Source organism: Tachyglossus aculeatus, chromosome 7, assembly GCF_015852505.1.
Source record: "Tachyglossus aculeatus isolate mTacAcu1 chromosome 7, mTacAcu1.pri, whole genome shotgun sequence".
Lineage (NCBI taxonomy): Eukaryota > Metazoa > Chordata > Mammalia > Monotremata > Tachyglossidae > Tachyglossus > Tachyglossus aculeatus.
The window spans coordinates 52,882,702-52,897,896 of NC_052072.1; the positions used below are offsets into that span (position 1 = coordinate 52,882,702).

At 42.7% G+C, this 15,195-nt stretch overlaps 1 protein-coding gene across 1 annotated transcript in view; it reads right to left on the minus strand.

The window, feature by feature from the left end:
• The window catches only part of USP40 (ubiquitin specific peptidase 40), a 76,004-nt gene that overhangs the window by 27,599 nt on the left and 33,210 nt on the right, over window positions 1-15,195 (minus strand). The window contains exons 13-17 of the mRNA XM_038748941.1: window positions 14,692-14,863; window positions 13,382-13,466; window positions 8,056-8,126; window positions 7,215-7,543; window positions 2,237-2,360 (exon numbers count right to left, since the gene is read on the minus strand). Of these exons, the coding sequence (XP_038604869.1) occupies window positions 2,237-2,360; window positions 7,215-7,543; window positions 8,056-8,126; window positions 13,382-13,466; window positions 14,692-14,863 (781 nt within the window). The remainder of the gene's footprint in view (window positions 1-2,236; window positions 2,361-7,214; window positions 7,544-8,055; window positions 8,127-13,381; window positions 13,467-14,691; window positions 14,864-15,195) is intronic.

The window sequence follows — 15,195 nt, forward strand, 5'->3', positions numbered from 1 at the left end:
ATTCTGGATTAGAGGACAGAAAACTATGATTAACACATTGATCATTTTGGATACTCTCAATAAAGACAAAAAAACAGGGTTAATCTTACTCCAACACTCTTTGCATCTTGGACGTGACCCAAAGAGAAGGAAAGGTTAGCCTAACAATCCATAAAACCTTAAAAGTGAGGTTTGAGGCATGAGGATCAAAGTAAGAAAACACATTTATTCAAAACTATTTATATTTTTTATTGTTATCTGTTAAGCCCTTACTATGTACTAGACACTGTCCTAAGCACTGGGGTGGATACAAGTGAATCAGGTTGGACACAGTTCACGTCCCATGTGGAGCTCAGTCTAAACCCCTATTTTACAGATGAGGTAATTGAGGCACAGGGTAATTAGGTGACTTTCCCAAGGTCACACAGAAGACATGGGGAAGAAATGCAATTAGAGAAGCAGTGTGGCTTAGTGGAAAGAGCACGGGTTTGGGAGTCAAAGGACGTGGATTCTAATTCCGGCTTCACCACTTGTCTGCTGTGTGACTTTGGGCAAGTCACTTAACTTCTCTATGTCTCAGTTCCCTCTTCAGTAACATGGGGAGTGAGACTGTGGGACAATCTGATTACCTTGTATCTTCCCCAGCGCTTAGAACAGTGCTTGGCACATAGTAAGCGCTTAACAAATACCATAATTATTATTATTATCCCCTGACTCCCACGCCAATGTTCTTTCCACTAGGCTATGAAGCTTCCCAGCATGGTACCTTAGTTTACCTATCCTGCTGCCCTTCAGGGTTCAAAGAGAATGATGTTGGTCTTCTACATATGACTGAATGTGACTGATGATTAATTTGTGATTGGCCACCCCTTTCAGACCAGGTGCATACAAATAACTGTAGTTTTTGTTACGCTCTTACTAGGCATCAAGCACTGTACTGAGCGCTAAGATAGGTACAAGATAACCAGGCAAGACACAGACCCGTGTCCCATAAGGGCTCCCAGTCTACGTATGAGGGAGAACTGGTATTTAATTTCCAGGATGAGGAAATTGGGGCACTGAGAAGTGAGGGGACTTGCCCAGGGTCACACAACAGGCAAGTGACAGAGTCGGGATTACAACCCAGGTCCTCCAACTCACAGGTCTATGCTCTTTCCATCAGGCCAAGCTGCTGCTCTGTACAATACAAAGTACCATAAAAAGATTGTAAATTGCAGAATTATCACATTTGCTACCTGAGTGCCTAGCACCATTTTTATTTCTCTCTTTTCTTGTCCATGATTTTCTCAAACCTAAAAGAAACTCCCTTTCTAATTGCTGTATACCAGACTGGTCTCTTCTGTTGCTGTTGCCATCTGTCCAATGCTATAATAAGTCCTCTGGGGCTTTACATCACTGAGTCTTTAGAATGATTCTTCTATAATAATAATAATAATGGCATTTATTAAGTGCTTACTATGTGCAAAGCACTGTTCTAAGCACTGGGGAAGATACAAGGTGATCGGCTTGTTCCATGGGGGGGCTCACAGTCTTAATCCCCATTTTACAGATGAGGTAACTGAGGCACAGAGAAGTGAAGTGACTTGCCCAAAGTCACACAGCTGACTATTGGCAGAGCCAGGATTTGAACCCATGACCTCTGACTCCAAAGCCCGTGCTCTTTCCACTGAGCCACGCTGCTTTTTATACTTGTATACTTGTTTCTATACTTGCTTTATGGTTTCCGTATTTCAGATCTCCACACTGTGGCTACTTAGGTACCCCATACTGTCCTTTTTTCTCCTGTTTTACCTAACAAACGTTGAAATGTGAACACCACGGATTCCATACTTATGGACTGACTAGATTCCAGGGTCTAATTCTTGCTATTTGCTGGCAACTACAACACAAAGGTGGTGTTGATGGAATTTCTCTTGAAGTTAGATGTGGAGATGGATTAAGATAGTGAATCTATGGAATCACAGCACACCCGAGATGGAAGGGACCCCGAAAGAGGTCTTAGGTTTTGATTCAGATTCTTCTTGAAAGTAAGAAAACTGCATTAAAAATACACAATAGAGACTTTTCACCCATTTAGACTGGATTCTTTGGTCTAATTTAGTGATCTTTCACTGCACTCCAACTAAACAGAGCAGTGTTCAAAACAAAGGTTTTTTACAAAAATTATAAATCTTCGATGAATATGTCATTCAACAAAACAAATCACTTATTGAAAACTTAAAAGTTAATCGATCTAGGAGTAATTTCTTCTACTTACCATTTCCGAAGTTGCAGGAATTTTAACTGGATCTTTTTCACACTCCAGGTTAGATAAATTTTTAACTTGTATGCAGGGGCTTCCACATATAAAAGCAGTCAGATTATCCATTTCCAACACCAAGCTGGGGACAAAATTACATGTTTTAAGAGCCACTTTATATTTATGACATATCATGGAATAAGGAAAATATATACATATTTATTTGGAGAAGGCTTGTAGCAAAATGTCCCCATTACTGTAGTCATTGTGTCATTGGCAAGCCTTATTTAGGTCTTTCTAGATACACTCTCTCTACTTCCTCTCTTTTTCCTTGGGCTGGAGTATTTGCAAAGCTTACTCTATGGATTGCTTTTCATGTAGAAAATTTCTGTCATTTAGAAAACATCCTACGATAATCAACAACTTGATCTAATTTTTTCCATCAAAAAACTAAACAGCAGTAAATGCCTGAAAAGCATTAGTCCCATTTTAGCTTAATAATAATAATAATGATATTTATTAAGCGCTTAGTATGTGCCAAGCACTGTTCTAAGCACTAGGGTACATACAAGGTAGTCAGGTTGTCCCACATGGGGCTCACAGTCTTAATCCTCATTTTACTGGTAACTGAGGCACACAAAAGTTAAGTGACTTGCCCAAGGTCACATATCAGACAAGTGGTGGAGCCGGAATTAGAACCCACGTCCTCTGACTTTCAGGCCCACACTCTTTCCACTAACTCAGCTACAGGTACCATTAGACATATCTACAGTATTTCTACTATAAATAGCATGCGCGTTATTCAAAAATTCTGGTCCAAAAGAGTTGTGCAAGTTGAGAAAGCTACATAAAGTTTGAATTCCCTTGAGGAAACTGTTTCTGTAGGAAGGACTGCAGAGACCAGTTATTCATTCATTCATTCAATCGTATTTACTGAGCGCTTACTGTGTGCAGAGCACTGTACTAAGCGCTTGGGAAGTACAAGTTGGCAGCATATAGAGACAATCCCTACCCAATAACGGGCTCACAGTCTAGAACGGGGAGACAGACAACAAAACAACACATGTAGACAGGTGTCAAAATCGTCAGAACAAATAGAATTATAGCTATATGCACATCATTAACAAAATTAATAGAATAACAAATATGTACACGTAAAATAGAGTAATAAATCTGTACATATATACGAGTGCTGTGGGGAGGGGAAGGAGGTAGGGTGGGGGGGGTTAGTGAGGAGGAGAGGAAAAAGGGGGCTTAGTCTGAGAAGGCCTCCTGGAGGAGGTGAACTCTCCTCCAGTTAACTCACTCCTCCAGGGTGAGTTATCCTAGGAAGAGGATGCTGACAAATAAGTTAAGACTCGGAAGTGTCTATGCTCACATATTTGATGGGTACAGTCCCTGAAAGTCCTGTCCCATGAGACAGCAAATCATAATGCCATGGACGATACTCTTCCTTGTCCAGTGGATAGAGCGCTGCTCTGGGAATCAGAGGCCTGGATTCCAGCCCCAATTCTGCCTGTAGCTTGCTAAGAGGATCAAAGAGCACATATGCACATCCCCCAGTGGGAACATGACTGGCAGAGGGGAGAAAGTGTTGTGGTACTCCACAAACTACTAGCCCTTTAAGCAATTCCTTCCTACAAGATCCTTGACCCTGAAGATTCACAGCTCAACCGTTGTTCCTGATGGGAGACTTCATTGATCTGACTGGTAGGATTTCTCTCTGCTCTGCCCTCATCATTTGGTAGAGAAGCAGCGAGGCTTAGGGTAAAGAGCCCGGGCTTGGGAGTCAGAGGTCGTGGGTTCTACTCCCGGCTCAGCCACCTATCAGCTGTGTGACTCTGGGCAAGTCACTTAACTTCTCTCTGCCTCAGTTACCTCATCGGTAAAATGGGGATTAAGACTGTGAGCCCACGTGGGACACCTGATTAGCGTGTATCCACCTTAGTGCTCAGAACAGTGCTTGGAACATAGTAACTGCTTAACAAATACCATCTTCATCAAGTTCAGAGGAGAGCTTATCTCAAAAGGCTCAGAAGAATGCATTCAGGCTGACTTAACCAATTCCCAAACAGATCCTGATCTCTGGACTGTGAGCCCACTGTTGGGTAGGGACTGTCTCTATGTGTTGCCAATTTGTACTTCCCAAGCGCTTAGTACAGTGCTCTGCACATAGTAAGCGCTCAATAAATACGATTGATTGATTGGAAACTCATTCTCTCTTTGACGGAGGTGTCCTCCAAGAAGACAAAATCACAATTCTCTATCTATCCTTCGAATCACTCGATGAAAATGACAACTGGCTCTTGTATTTGGATGCGATGGTTTGAGGCCGGCTGGTCCCTCTCGCATTCAAGGAAGAAAGTTTCAGAAAGTTCCAGCACTGGAATTCGTTTACTCCTCAAGGCCCATCACAGATGGAAAGTTACAATGCGTTGGACAGCCATTACTAGCCAGGTTACATCAGCACAGAACAGTTCTGCCTGGAAAAATCAGTTATCTGCTTATAATCAAAGAGAGGGTGTAAACAGTGTGCTTGTACTGAATCTGCTATTTCACCAAAATTTACTACGCAGGGAAAGTATTGAGCATTTGACATTTGCTCCCAATCAATTTATTGAGTGCTTACTGTGTGCAGAGTATTATAGTAAGCCCTTGAGAGAGTATACTGGAATAGATAGAACCGATCCCTACCCTGAAGGAGGTTATAATCTCAGCAGCCCACCCGCATTAGCTGAACCTCAAAAATGTTTCCTGTGCTTTCTGAGGACACTAATTTGTTTGTTTTGTTCTTTTGGTATTTATTAAGTGCTTACTATGGCAAAGCACTGTTCTAAGCGCTGGGGAGGTTACAAGGTGATCAGGTTGTCCCTCGGGGGGCTCACAATCTTAATCCCCATTTTACAGATGACGTAATTGAGGCACAGAGAAGTTACGTGACTTGCCCAAAGTCACCCAGCTGACAATTGGCGGAGCCGGGATTTGAACCCATAACCTCTGACTCCAAAGCCCATGCTCTTTACACTGAGCCACGCTGCTTTTCTAAGTCTCTAAGTCTAAGCCCCAGGATGGTGGCAGCAAAGCTACTTGGGCAAGCTCAAGACGTATTAGCCCACAGCCCTAAGAAAGTCCCTACCATGGCAGGAAGAGTGAGTAGGGACTTCTTCCTGCCAGGTGAGCATTAGGATCCTCATGTTAAGTTAGGGAACTGGCCCTCAGAAAGGGACTGGCACATAACAGGGGAATAACGGAGCCGCTGGTTATTACATCTTCTGGGTGTTAAAGGTTCAGAATACACAGCTTTCACTGTCATAGGTGTACATAACAGTATGGACAATGATATCTGTTAAGCGCTTACTATGTGTCAAGCGCTGGGGTAGATACACACTAATCAGGTTGGACACAGTCCCCGGCCCACGTAGGACATGCAGTCTGAATCTCCATTTTACAGATGAGGCAACTGAGGCACGGAGAAGTGAAATGACTTGCCCAAGGTCACAAAGCAGGCAAGTGGTGGAACCAGGATGAGAAGCCATGTCCTTCTGATTCCCAGGCCCTTACTCTATCCACTAGGCCAGGCTACTTCTGCTTTACATGCAGTCGGAGTCCTCGGGCTGCAGGGGTGAACCAAGGCTTGCAAGCTTTACACGACTTTTCCTCACTGTCTGTGTGGCTTGCGCACAAATGACTCACGCACTACGACTTGAATGCTGAGGTTGGGGTTGGGCTCTCAGCCTTTTGGATCGGAGGCTCTCAGCCACACCGTGTTTCCGGTTTGTGGCACTTCATGAGGTCTGGACCATCCCGTATTAAGGTGTTAAAACACTCTGAGCAATTTAGACAAACGTCTTTCTCACAAGTATATATGTGTTTGTGTAATACTAATAATAATGTGTTGCATACCAATAATAATGGCGGTATTTGTTAAGCACTTACTATGTGCCAGGCACTGCTCTAAGCGCTGGGGTAGATACAAGGTAATCAGATTGTCCCACGTGGGGCTCACAGGCTTCATCCCCATTACACAAATGAGGGAACTGAGGCACAGAGAAGTTAAGTGGCTTGCCCAAGGTCACACAGCTGACAAGTGGCGGAGGTGGGATTAGAACCCACGACCTGTGATTCCCAAGCCCGTGCTCTTTCCACTGAACCACGCTGTTTCTCTAAGTGTGTGTGTATGTGTAATATATATGTGTGTATGTGTGTATATGTGTAGACACACATCCCCCCCGCCCACCCGCCACATCTCTACTCTGTAAGCTCTTTGTGGGAAGGGAATGTTCCTCTGTTTATTCTTATATTGTACTCTCCCAGGTGCTTAGTTCAGTGCTCTGCACATAGTAAGCACTTAATGCAACTGAATGAATATATATACAAACACACATACATACATACATATGTGAACAGTGCTCAGCACTTAGTAAGCATTTAACAAATATCATAAAGAACGTGTGTACCAAATATATGTACATATATATGTGTACAAGCAGTGAAGTAATACAGTCAGTCCTCCTATAACGCAGAGGTTGCGCTCTGCAGATTCCCACATTAAGGACAATCTGCACCGTAGCACTTACCCTGAGTCCAAAAGCATGTGTGCGCACAATCATTTCTTTCAACACTGAACTGTGCTGTAACCAGGCAGACGTGTGTTGTCAGTAGAACGTTCCCTGGCTCTACCGTCACATGTTATCCAAAACATGTACTGACAACACACATTATGGAAGAACTGACTGTAAGGGCATTCACCAAATGACTCTGATTTCATACACATCAAATCACTTCTATAATCAACAATTCTTCCTGTAATGTGTCTCATTTACAGACATTTTACTCACATTCTCTCAAACTAGTGTACAACAGATGAATGAGCAAAATCAGAGGGAAAACAATACCAAAAATTGAAAAGTGAGGGATTTTTCAAAATAAAATATGACTTTCTAAATGTCAGCTAAGAAAGTGACGATAGGACATTTGAAAGTGAATTGTGAGGTACCTTTCCTGACAGTCGTTAGATCTTAGAAGTAGAATCAAACTTCCATCTTTGAGGCCACATTCCCTGATAGTTTTTTTCATGTCCTCATAGAGAATAACATTCCAGTTCTCTAACTCGGTGACATTGGATCCGGCACTGTTCATCCAGATGTTCCCTGCTGGGAATGCCAGGGCTGTGCATATGGAGCTTATGGCTGCATTGGCTGGAAAGACATGCTGGGATTCTGTCAACTGCTGAACCTTTCCTCCTTCACTGTTTTCTGATGGTCGAAGGACAGTCAGGAGCACAGGTACAGAGTCCACGCCAGTTGGTATTTTCTCCCCACTAACCTGCAAAATAATAACGAAGGCTATTCAGATCCCAGCTTTACAAAAACACAGTCTATCTTAACCTTTTTACCCTTACCAGCATTGATTAGCAAATGTTTTTATTTAACAGTTTGCTAGAAATCAATGAATGGAATCTATTGAGCACTTACTACGGTGATCTGCACATAGGAAGAGCTTGGAAGAGTACAAAAATAGCAGAAGAGTACATACAACTTGGATGACAGGACATATCATCTATCCTGAATATATTCTAAGAGGAAAAGGCATAAAAATTGAATAATTTCATTTCTATGTTTAAATTTATGGTATATATTTATTATTTTACCCTGATTAGACCAGCAATGCAATTATCAGGATATATTAGTTAAATGAAGTAGGAGTTTCCCAATTTTTGTATTCCCCACTCACGATTCTTTAAATATGATATTCCTCATAGGTGGATTATCTCGTCTTCACTTGTTTGAAAAGATAAATGCAATAAGTGTTTGTAGAAATGTTAGTGTTGGTGTTACCTCCATCCCATTCCATACAAAGATGTCTTCCCCATCATCAATTTCAATTCCACGCAAACTTAGCTCATCCCCTGAAAAGATGGAACCATCAGTTCGCTCATCAGAAACAAAATATTTGTAAATGCATTGCATACATTATACACTCTGCACTGGGGAAGACATAGACCTGCCATATATTACATGATAAACACCAAAAACTAGATGGTAAGGACTGAAATTGAATGAAGGACAATTACAATGGCACTTTAGTAAAGCAAGAGAAAAACAACACTGAAAAAAATATTGAACATTTCTCATTTCATGATTGTCAACTTCGTGATTTTTCAACACCAATGTCTATCTTATTGATGCCCTGCAATCTGGTCAAAAGTGGGCATTCAATGTACTTTGCTATCCATAATACAGACAGCTAATTATTGTGACGTTAGCACAAAGGGCCCCAGCTGGTCCCATTAGCCAACTGGATCTAGAAGGAAAATAACTTTGTTGGCTAGGCTGATGCTCTTTGAACCAGGGTCACTTAAGAAGCCTAAATAAGATTAGATAATAATAATAATAATGATGGCATGTTTTTACTACAGGGACTTTTTCAAAGTCCTCTTCTCCCACTCCCTTCTACGTTGCCCTTGTACTTGAATTTGTACCTTCTAGTCATCCCTCCTTCAGCCCCACAGCACTTATATACATATCCATAGTTTAGTTATTTATATTAATGTCTGTCTCCCCCTCTAGACTGTAAGCTCATTGTGGGCAGGGAATGTGTCTGCCAACTCTGTTGTACTCTCCCAAATGTTTACCGAACATAGTAAACACTGAATAAATATGACTGATTAATTGATTTTTAATGTGGAGAGTCAGCTAAACCAATCAATCAGTGGTATTGATTGAGTGCTTATTTAGTGCAACACATTGCACTAATGGCTTAAGAAACACAACAGAAGTAAAACACACTCTGCCTGCCCTTAAGGAACTTACAAACCAAGAGGGGACAGACACATACAAAAAAATTTTTTCAAATAGTGGGAGTGTTAGGAAGGACAAGGAGCAGATAGCTACTGTAGTGACACCAGGGTGAAATTTCAGAAAAAAAGACTGAATTGGCAAATGAATACAGATCGATGCATAAAAGCTGTTAAATGGGTATATAAGTTATATGGTTGCTGTGACTATGGATGTTGAGAATTCATCAGGGAAGGCACTCTGAAAGAGGTGGGATTTTAGGAGAGCTTTTTTTTTTTAATGGCATTTGTTAAGCACTTACTTTGTGCCAGGCACTGTTCTAAGCACTGGGGGAGATTCAAGCTAATCAGGCTGGAAACAAGTCTATGCCCCACACAGGGCTCCCAATCAATCCCACTTGACAGATGAGGTAACTGAGGCACAGAGAAGCTAAATGACTTGCCCAGGGTCACAAAGCAGAGAAGTGGCGGAGCCTGGATTACAACCCAGGTCCTCTCACTCCCAGACCCATGCTCTTTCCACTACGCCACTCTGTTTTGAAGTTGGGGAATGTATGTTCTGAGTGGAGGGAAGCTGAAAGTTAAAGTTAAAAGTTAGCACGGGAGCGGCAAAGAGTGAGAGCTGGGATATTGTGGACGGAGTGAACGGTCCTATAAGTGGGAGAAAGCTGACACAGAGCCCTGATACAGAATTGCTTCTCGATGTGGAGGGAGAAAGGCAGCCACTGGAGGACGTTTTGGAGGAGAGTGGAGAGACGGGTGCTGAGAAACATTTCATGGAGATGATCTAAGCAACAGCATGGAGTATGGAATGAAGTAAGGAGAGGTTGGAGTCTGGGAGATCAGTAAAGAAGCTGATAAAATAGTCTAACTGGGATAGGAAAGCTTGAACCAGAGTGTCACTACTTTGGTAGAGAGGACGGGGGCAGGTCCAGGAAATAATTTGGAGGACGAATTGGCAGGAGATGGGAATTGCCTGAATGCGGGAGCTGAAAGACAGTAAAGAGTGGAGGATGACTTGCCAAGTCCATGCAAGTTTCAATTTTACCAAGTGTCTATTCTGTCAACAAATCAGCTGGTGAGGCTGTCAGTAGTAAGAGAGAAAGAGATTGAGAGCACTGGTGCCTTCGGGAGTGAGATAAATATCTGAAATAGATGTGGAGACCTGGGCATAGGGGTCAGTGATGGAGAAGTAGATTCCCTCTAGATTGTTTGCTTCTTAATACTAATTGTAGCCCTTGTTAAACACTTACTATGTGCCAGGCACTGTAATAAGCACCGGGGTGGATACAATCAAATCGAATTGGACACAGTCCCCGTCCCACACGGGGCTCACAGTCTTAAGCCCCATTGTACAGATAAAGCAACTGAGGCCCAGAGATGTGAAGTGACCTGCCCAAGGCCACACAGTAGACAAGTGGAAGAACCAAGATTAGAACCCATGACCTTCTGACTCTCATGCCCGTGTTCTACCCACTATGCCAGGCTGCTTGCTGTGGGCAGGGAACGTGTCTACCAACTCTACTTTAGTGTTCTACCCCAAGTGCTTAGTGTAATGCTCTGCCCACAGTGAGTGGTCAATAAAAATGACTGATTGAGTGATATTTGCTGAAAGAGTGGAAAGAGGAAAAGAGTGGAATCTGAGGCCTGGATTTTCTCTAGCCGCACTCAACTATTTGCAGGAACTGAGGGGGCGGGCTCTGGAGATCAGTCAATCAATCAATCAATCGTATTTATTGAGTGCTTACTGTGTGCAGAGCACTGTACTAAGTGCTTGGGAAGTACAAGTTGGCAACATGTAGAGACAGTTCCTACCCAACAGTGGGCTTACAGTCTAGAAGGGGGAGACAGAGAACAAAACCAAACATATTAACAAAATAAAATAAATAGAATAGATATGTACAAGATAAATAAGTAAATAAGTAAATAAATAAATAGATAAATAGATAGATAGATGGATGGGTGGATGGGTGGATGGATGGATGGGTGAGTGAGTGAGTAAATGAATGAATGAATAAATAAATGAATAAATATGTACAAACATATATACAGGTAATATATGGAGATGACCCAGGCTGGGAGTTGGTGTTGCAAAACTGATGAAAAGAAAGACAAGTGGGCAAAGGGCATTGGGATTGGTAGAGCGTGTGAGGTTGAGGGTATGGCCCTTGGGATCCAGGGAAGGGATGGTTGGTAGGAACCCAGGAGGGGTGTGAAAGGGGATAAATGGCGTAGTTCCAGAGAACATGGTGGGTGAGAAAACCATTTGGAAGGGAGGGAGTGTGGGTGAGGTGGCAGGTCTGAGAATTGTAGTTGAATAAGGGGAGATCTTCCCGCTCAACACCGAGGGCCCCTACTCTCGACACATTCTATACATGCTGGATCAGGGATAAAAGCTTCTGCCGTGTGCTCTCAGGCCCCCTCTACTAAGCAAAGCATTCACGGTATCTGCTACCTTCCCCCCCACACTCCATCGAGGACCCCTGCTCCCAACAGGCTCCAGGGGTGCCAGGCTGGGGATAAAAACTGCTCTCGCCTGCTCCTGGAACTCCTCCACCAGAGCCGAACAGAGCACCCAAGGCAACTCTTCTAATCCCAGCTCTGCCAACTGCATGCTGTGACACCTTGGGCAATCTATTTAACTTCTCTGTGCTTAAGTTTCCTCAGCCATAAAATGGGAGTTCAATACCTGTTCTCCCTCCTACTTAGATTGTGAGCCCCATGAGGGACCGGGACTGTGTCCAATCTAATTAACTTGTATCTATGCCCGCGCTTGGGAAGAGTGTTCGAAACAAAGTAAGTGCTTAAACAAAAACAAATCCAGCAAACACCCCACTGCAAAAAAACCCTCTTGCCTTCCCCCCCGCCACCATCGAGGACTCCTGCTCCCGACGAGCTCCACAAGTGCTGGGCTAGGGACAAAAACTGCTGCTGCATGCTCTCGGTGCCAACCCCTACTCAACAACCAGTGAGCCAGGCTGTCTCGCTGGGAAACTGGGCACTAGCTCTCCCTCCCTGCCTCCCGCAACCCAGAGAACGAGGCTTCCCCAAAACCTTGCGGACACCGGTGCCTTCTCTAATAATTCCTATGGCTATGGCTGTACTTGGGACTCTGAGCCACAGGGAGCCTGAAATTCTACTTCTCTAATAGTAGTAGTAGCATGGAGTGGCGGATAGACCATGGGTCATTCAATTGCATTTACTGAGCGCTTATTGTGTGCAAAGCACTGTACTAAGCGCTTGGGAAGCACAAATCGGCAACATATAGAGACGGTCCCTACCCAACAATGGGCTCACAGTCTAGAAGGGGGAGACAGACAACTAAACAAAACAGGTGGACAAGTACTATCAGAATAAATAGAATTATAGCTATATACCCATCATTAATAAAATGAATAGAGTAATAAGTGTGTACAAATCAATCAGTGGTATTTACCGAGCACTAACTGGGGGTAGAGCACTATACTAAGCACCTCTGGATCACTTGGGGTATAGAAAAGCAAGGTTTATAAGAATAATTGTCCGTGGGTTCTAATCCTGGCCCCACCACTTGCTGGCTGTGTGACCTTGGGGAAGTCACTTTACTTCTCTGTGCCTCAGTTGCCTCATCTGTAAAATGGAGAATGAGTCTGTGAGCCCCATGTGGGGCAGAAACTGTGTCCAACCCGATCTGTATCCACCCCAGCACTTAATATAGTGCCTGGCACACAGTAAGTGCTTAACAGATGCCTCAGTTATTATTACTAGTTGTACTAATAACAATAATTAAGGTATATGTTAAGCGCTCACTACGCGACAGGCACTGTACTGAAGGCTGGGGTAGATATAAGTAAATCGAGTTGGATACGGTCCCACATGGGGCTCCCTTGTCTTAATCCCCATTTTATAGATGAGGTAACTGAGACACAGAGAAGCAACGTGAATTGCCCAAGGTCACACAGCAGACAAGTGGTGAAGCCGGGATTAGAACCCAGATCCTTCCGACTCCCAGGCCCACGATCTATCCACTAGGCCACACTGCTTCTCCGTAGCTGTAATAATAACAGCAATGATAATAATAATCATTATCATAGCCAAGCACTGTACTAAGTGCTGGGGTAGATACAAGATAATCAGGTGAGAAACAATCCCAGTCCCTCATCAGGCTCACAGTCTAAGTAGGTGGGAAATCAGGCTTTTAATCTCCATTTACTGATGAGGAAACTGAGGCACAGAGAAGTCATGTGACTAATCCAAGTCTCACAGCAGAAAAGTGGCAGAATAGGGATTAGAAAACAGGTCCTCTGATTTCCATGCTCACGCTCTTTCCACTAGGCCACACTGCTTATCTACACGCCTACGCAGCTGAGTTTCAATGAGAGTCTTACCATAAAGTGTTTGGAAAAGGTGAAGTCCTGCTGGCACAGATTTTGCAATACTAAGAACCATGTCTCCTTCCCAAAATTCTAAAATCTAAAAGTGTTAATGGAAAAAAAAATTACAAAAAGTAATGCGCACAAAGAGAATTTCCATACAAAATGCAAACGATCCATCACCTGTCTCCCAAATTCATTCAATCGTATTTAATGAGCGCTTACTGTGTGCAGAGCCCTGTACTAAGCGCTTGGGAAGTACAAGTCGGCAACAATATAAAGACCCTACCCAACAATGGGCTCCCAAATGCAATTTACTCATTTACCCTTCCACTCTTAAGAGTGCGACTGAGTTCTCAGACTGTTCAAAAGTCCAGTGGACTGCTGAACTTGACTCAGGGATGATAGCTGAGAAATTAAATAGTCTATCTGCTAACTAAACAAGATAAGCATAGAGGAATAAATTCGCCTAAACAGTCACTAGAGACGGAGTTCTTCTTAGTCAAGGTTAAGGCAACAATGAGTAACCACCCAAATCAACAGTACAATGACCCCCAACTCCTCTGGAGTTCTTTTTCAATAGGCTGTTGCCTGGAGTGAACCTCAAATTACCCACAATCTTGTACGGCCTCCAAATTGAGGGGATCTGGGGCTGACGTAGAATTTATGGGATATCTGGGTCAAAGTGACCTGGGACCAACTCCTGCTGAAACAGCTACAGGATAGGTGTGGGAAGATTTTGAAAGGCATGGTTACAAGCAACTGGCTCAATTACAACATGATAATTGTACATTAATGGAATCAGTTCAAGACTATGACCTGTGTTAAGTTCAAATTAAGGTGCCATATTGGGGGTGGGGGGCATGTTCTGTCATTTTCTAAGTTAGAAGAAATTATTAGATGAATCTGAGTCTGTCCCAAGAATTTTTATGAATTTATCTATTCAAACTCTTCAGAGAACAGAACTCAAAGACTTGATTTTAGAAACTGTAAAAAGAGAAATGGGACTTAAGTTTGCGGTAAATTTTGAAAATTTCCATATCCCTTTTATCTCTGGAAACAACTTTTTCCATTTAGAAGCTAGAAACTGAATGCTTTCCTACCCTACATAATATATGTTCCGATTAACATCATCAGCAATTTTTCTTAAGCAAATAAAGCATTTGATTTAAAATCCCTATCTTTGACAAACAGCTTTGATTCTTCCAAACTGAGTTGACAGAGGTCTTCTTAGTAAATAAAGCCAACCAACTAAAACACTTCTATCTGGCGCTTTAATTAGGAAGTCAACCCCAAATTTCACCTTGCTTTAGAAAACGGAATACCTGAAATATTGATTGTCGGAGATCCCCTAAAGTTTTTCTCTTATCGATAGTTAAATCCAGCACGCTCTCTTTTCGAGACGATGATGGGTGTAATGCTCCATTAGAAAAATGATAATGTGAGCCCAGATGGAGATGTAAGTCAATGTTATTGAACGCAGAATCACAGTCTGCCCTATAAAGAGTCATTATTATAAACTATAAAATCAATTCTGAAATGTTGACAACAATGTATGCATTACATAGATCAAGGACACAGAATACTCCAAATTAAATTGTTTGATTGTAACACATGATTTATACACAAGCCACTATCTTGCCATTTACCAACTCTGACAAATGAGCAATAATGACTGATGACAATAATGGGGGTATTTCTTAAGTGCTTTCTACACAAGATAATCAGGTCCCACAAAGGATGTCAACCCTCCATTTTTCAGATGAGGGAACCAAGGCACAGATAAGATCCGTGACTTGCCTATGGTCATACAGCAGACAAGTGGCAGA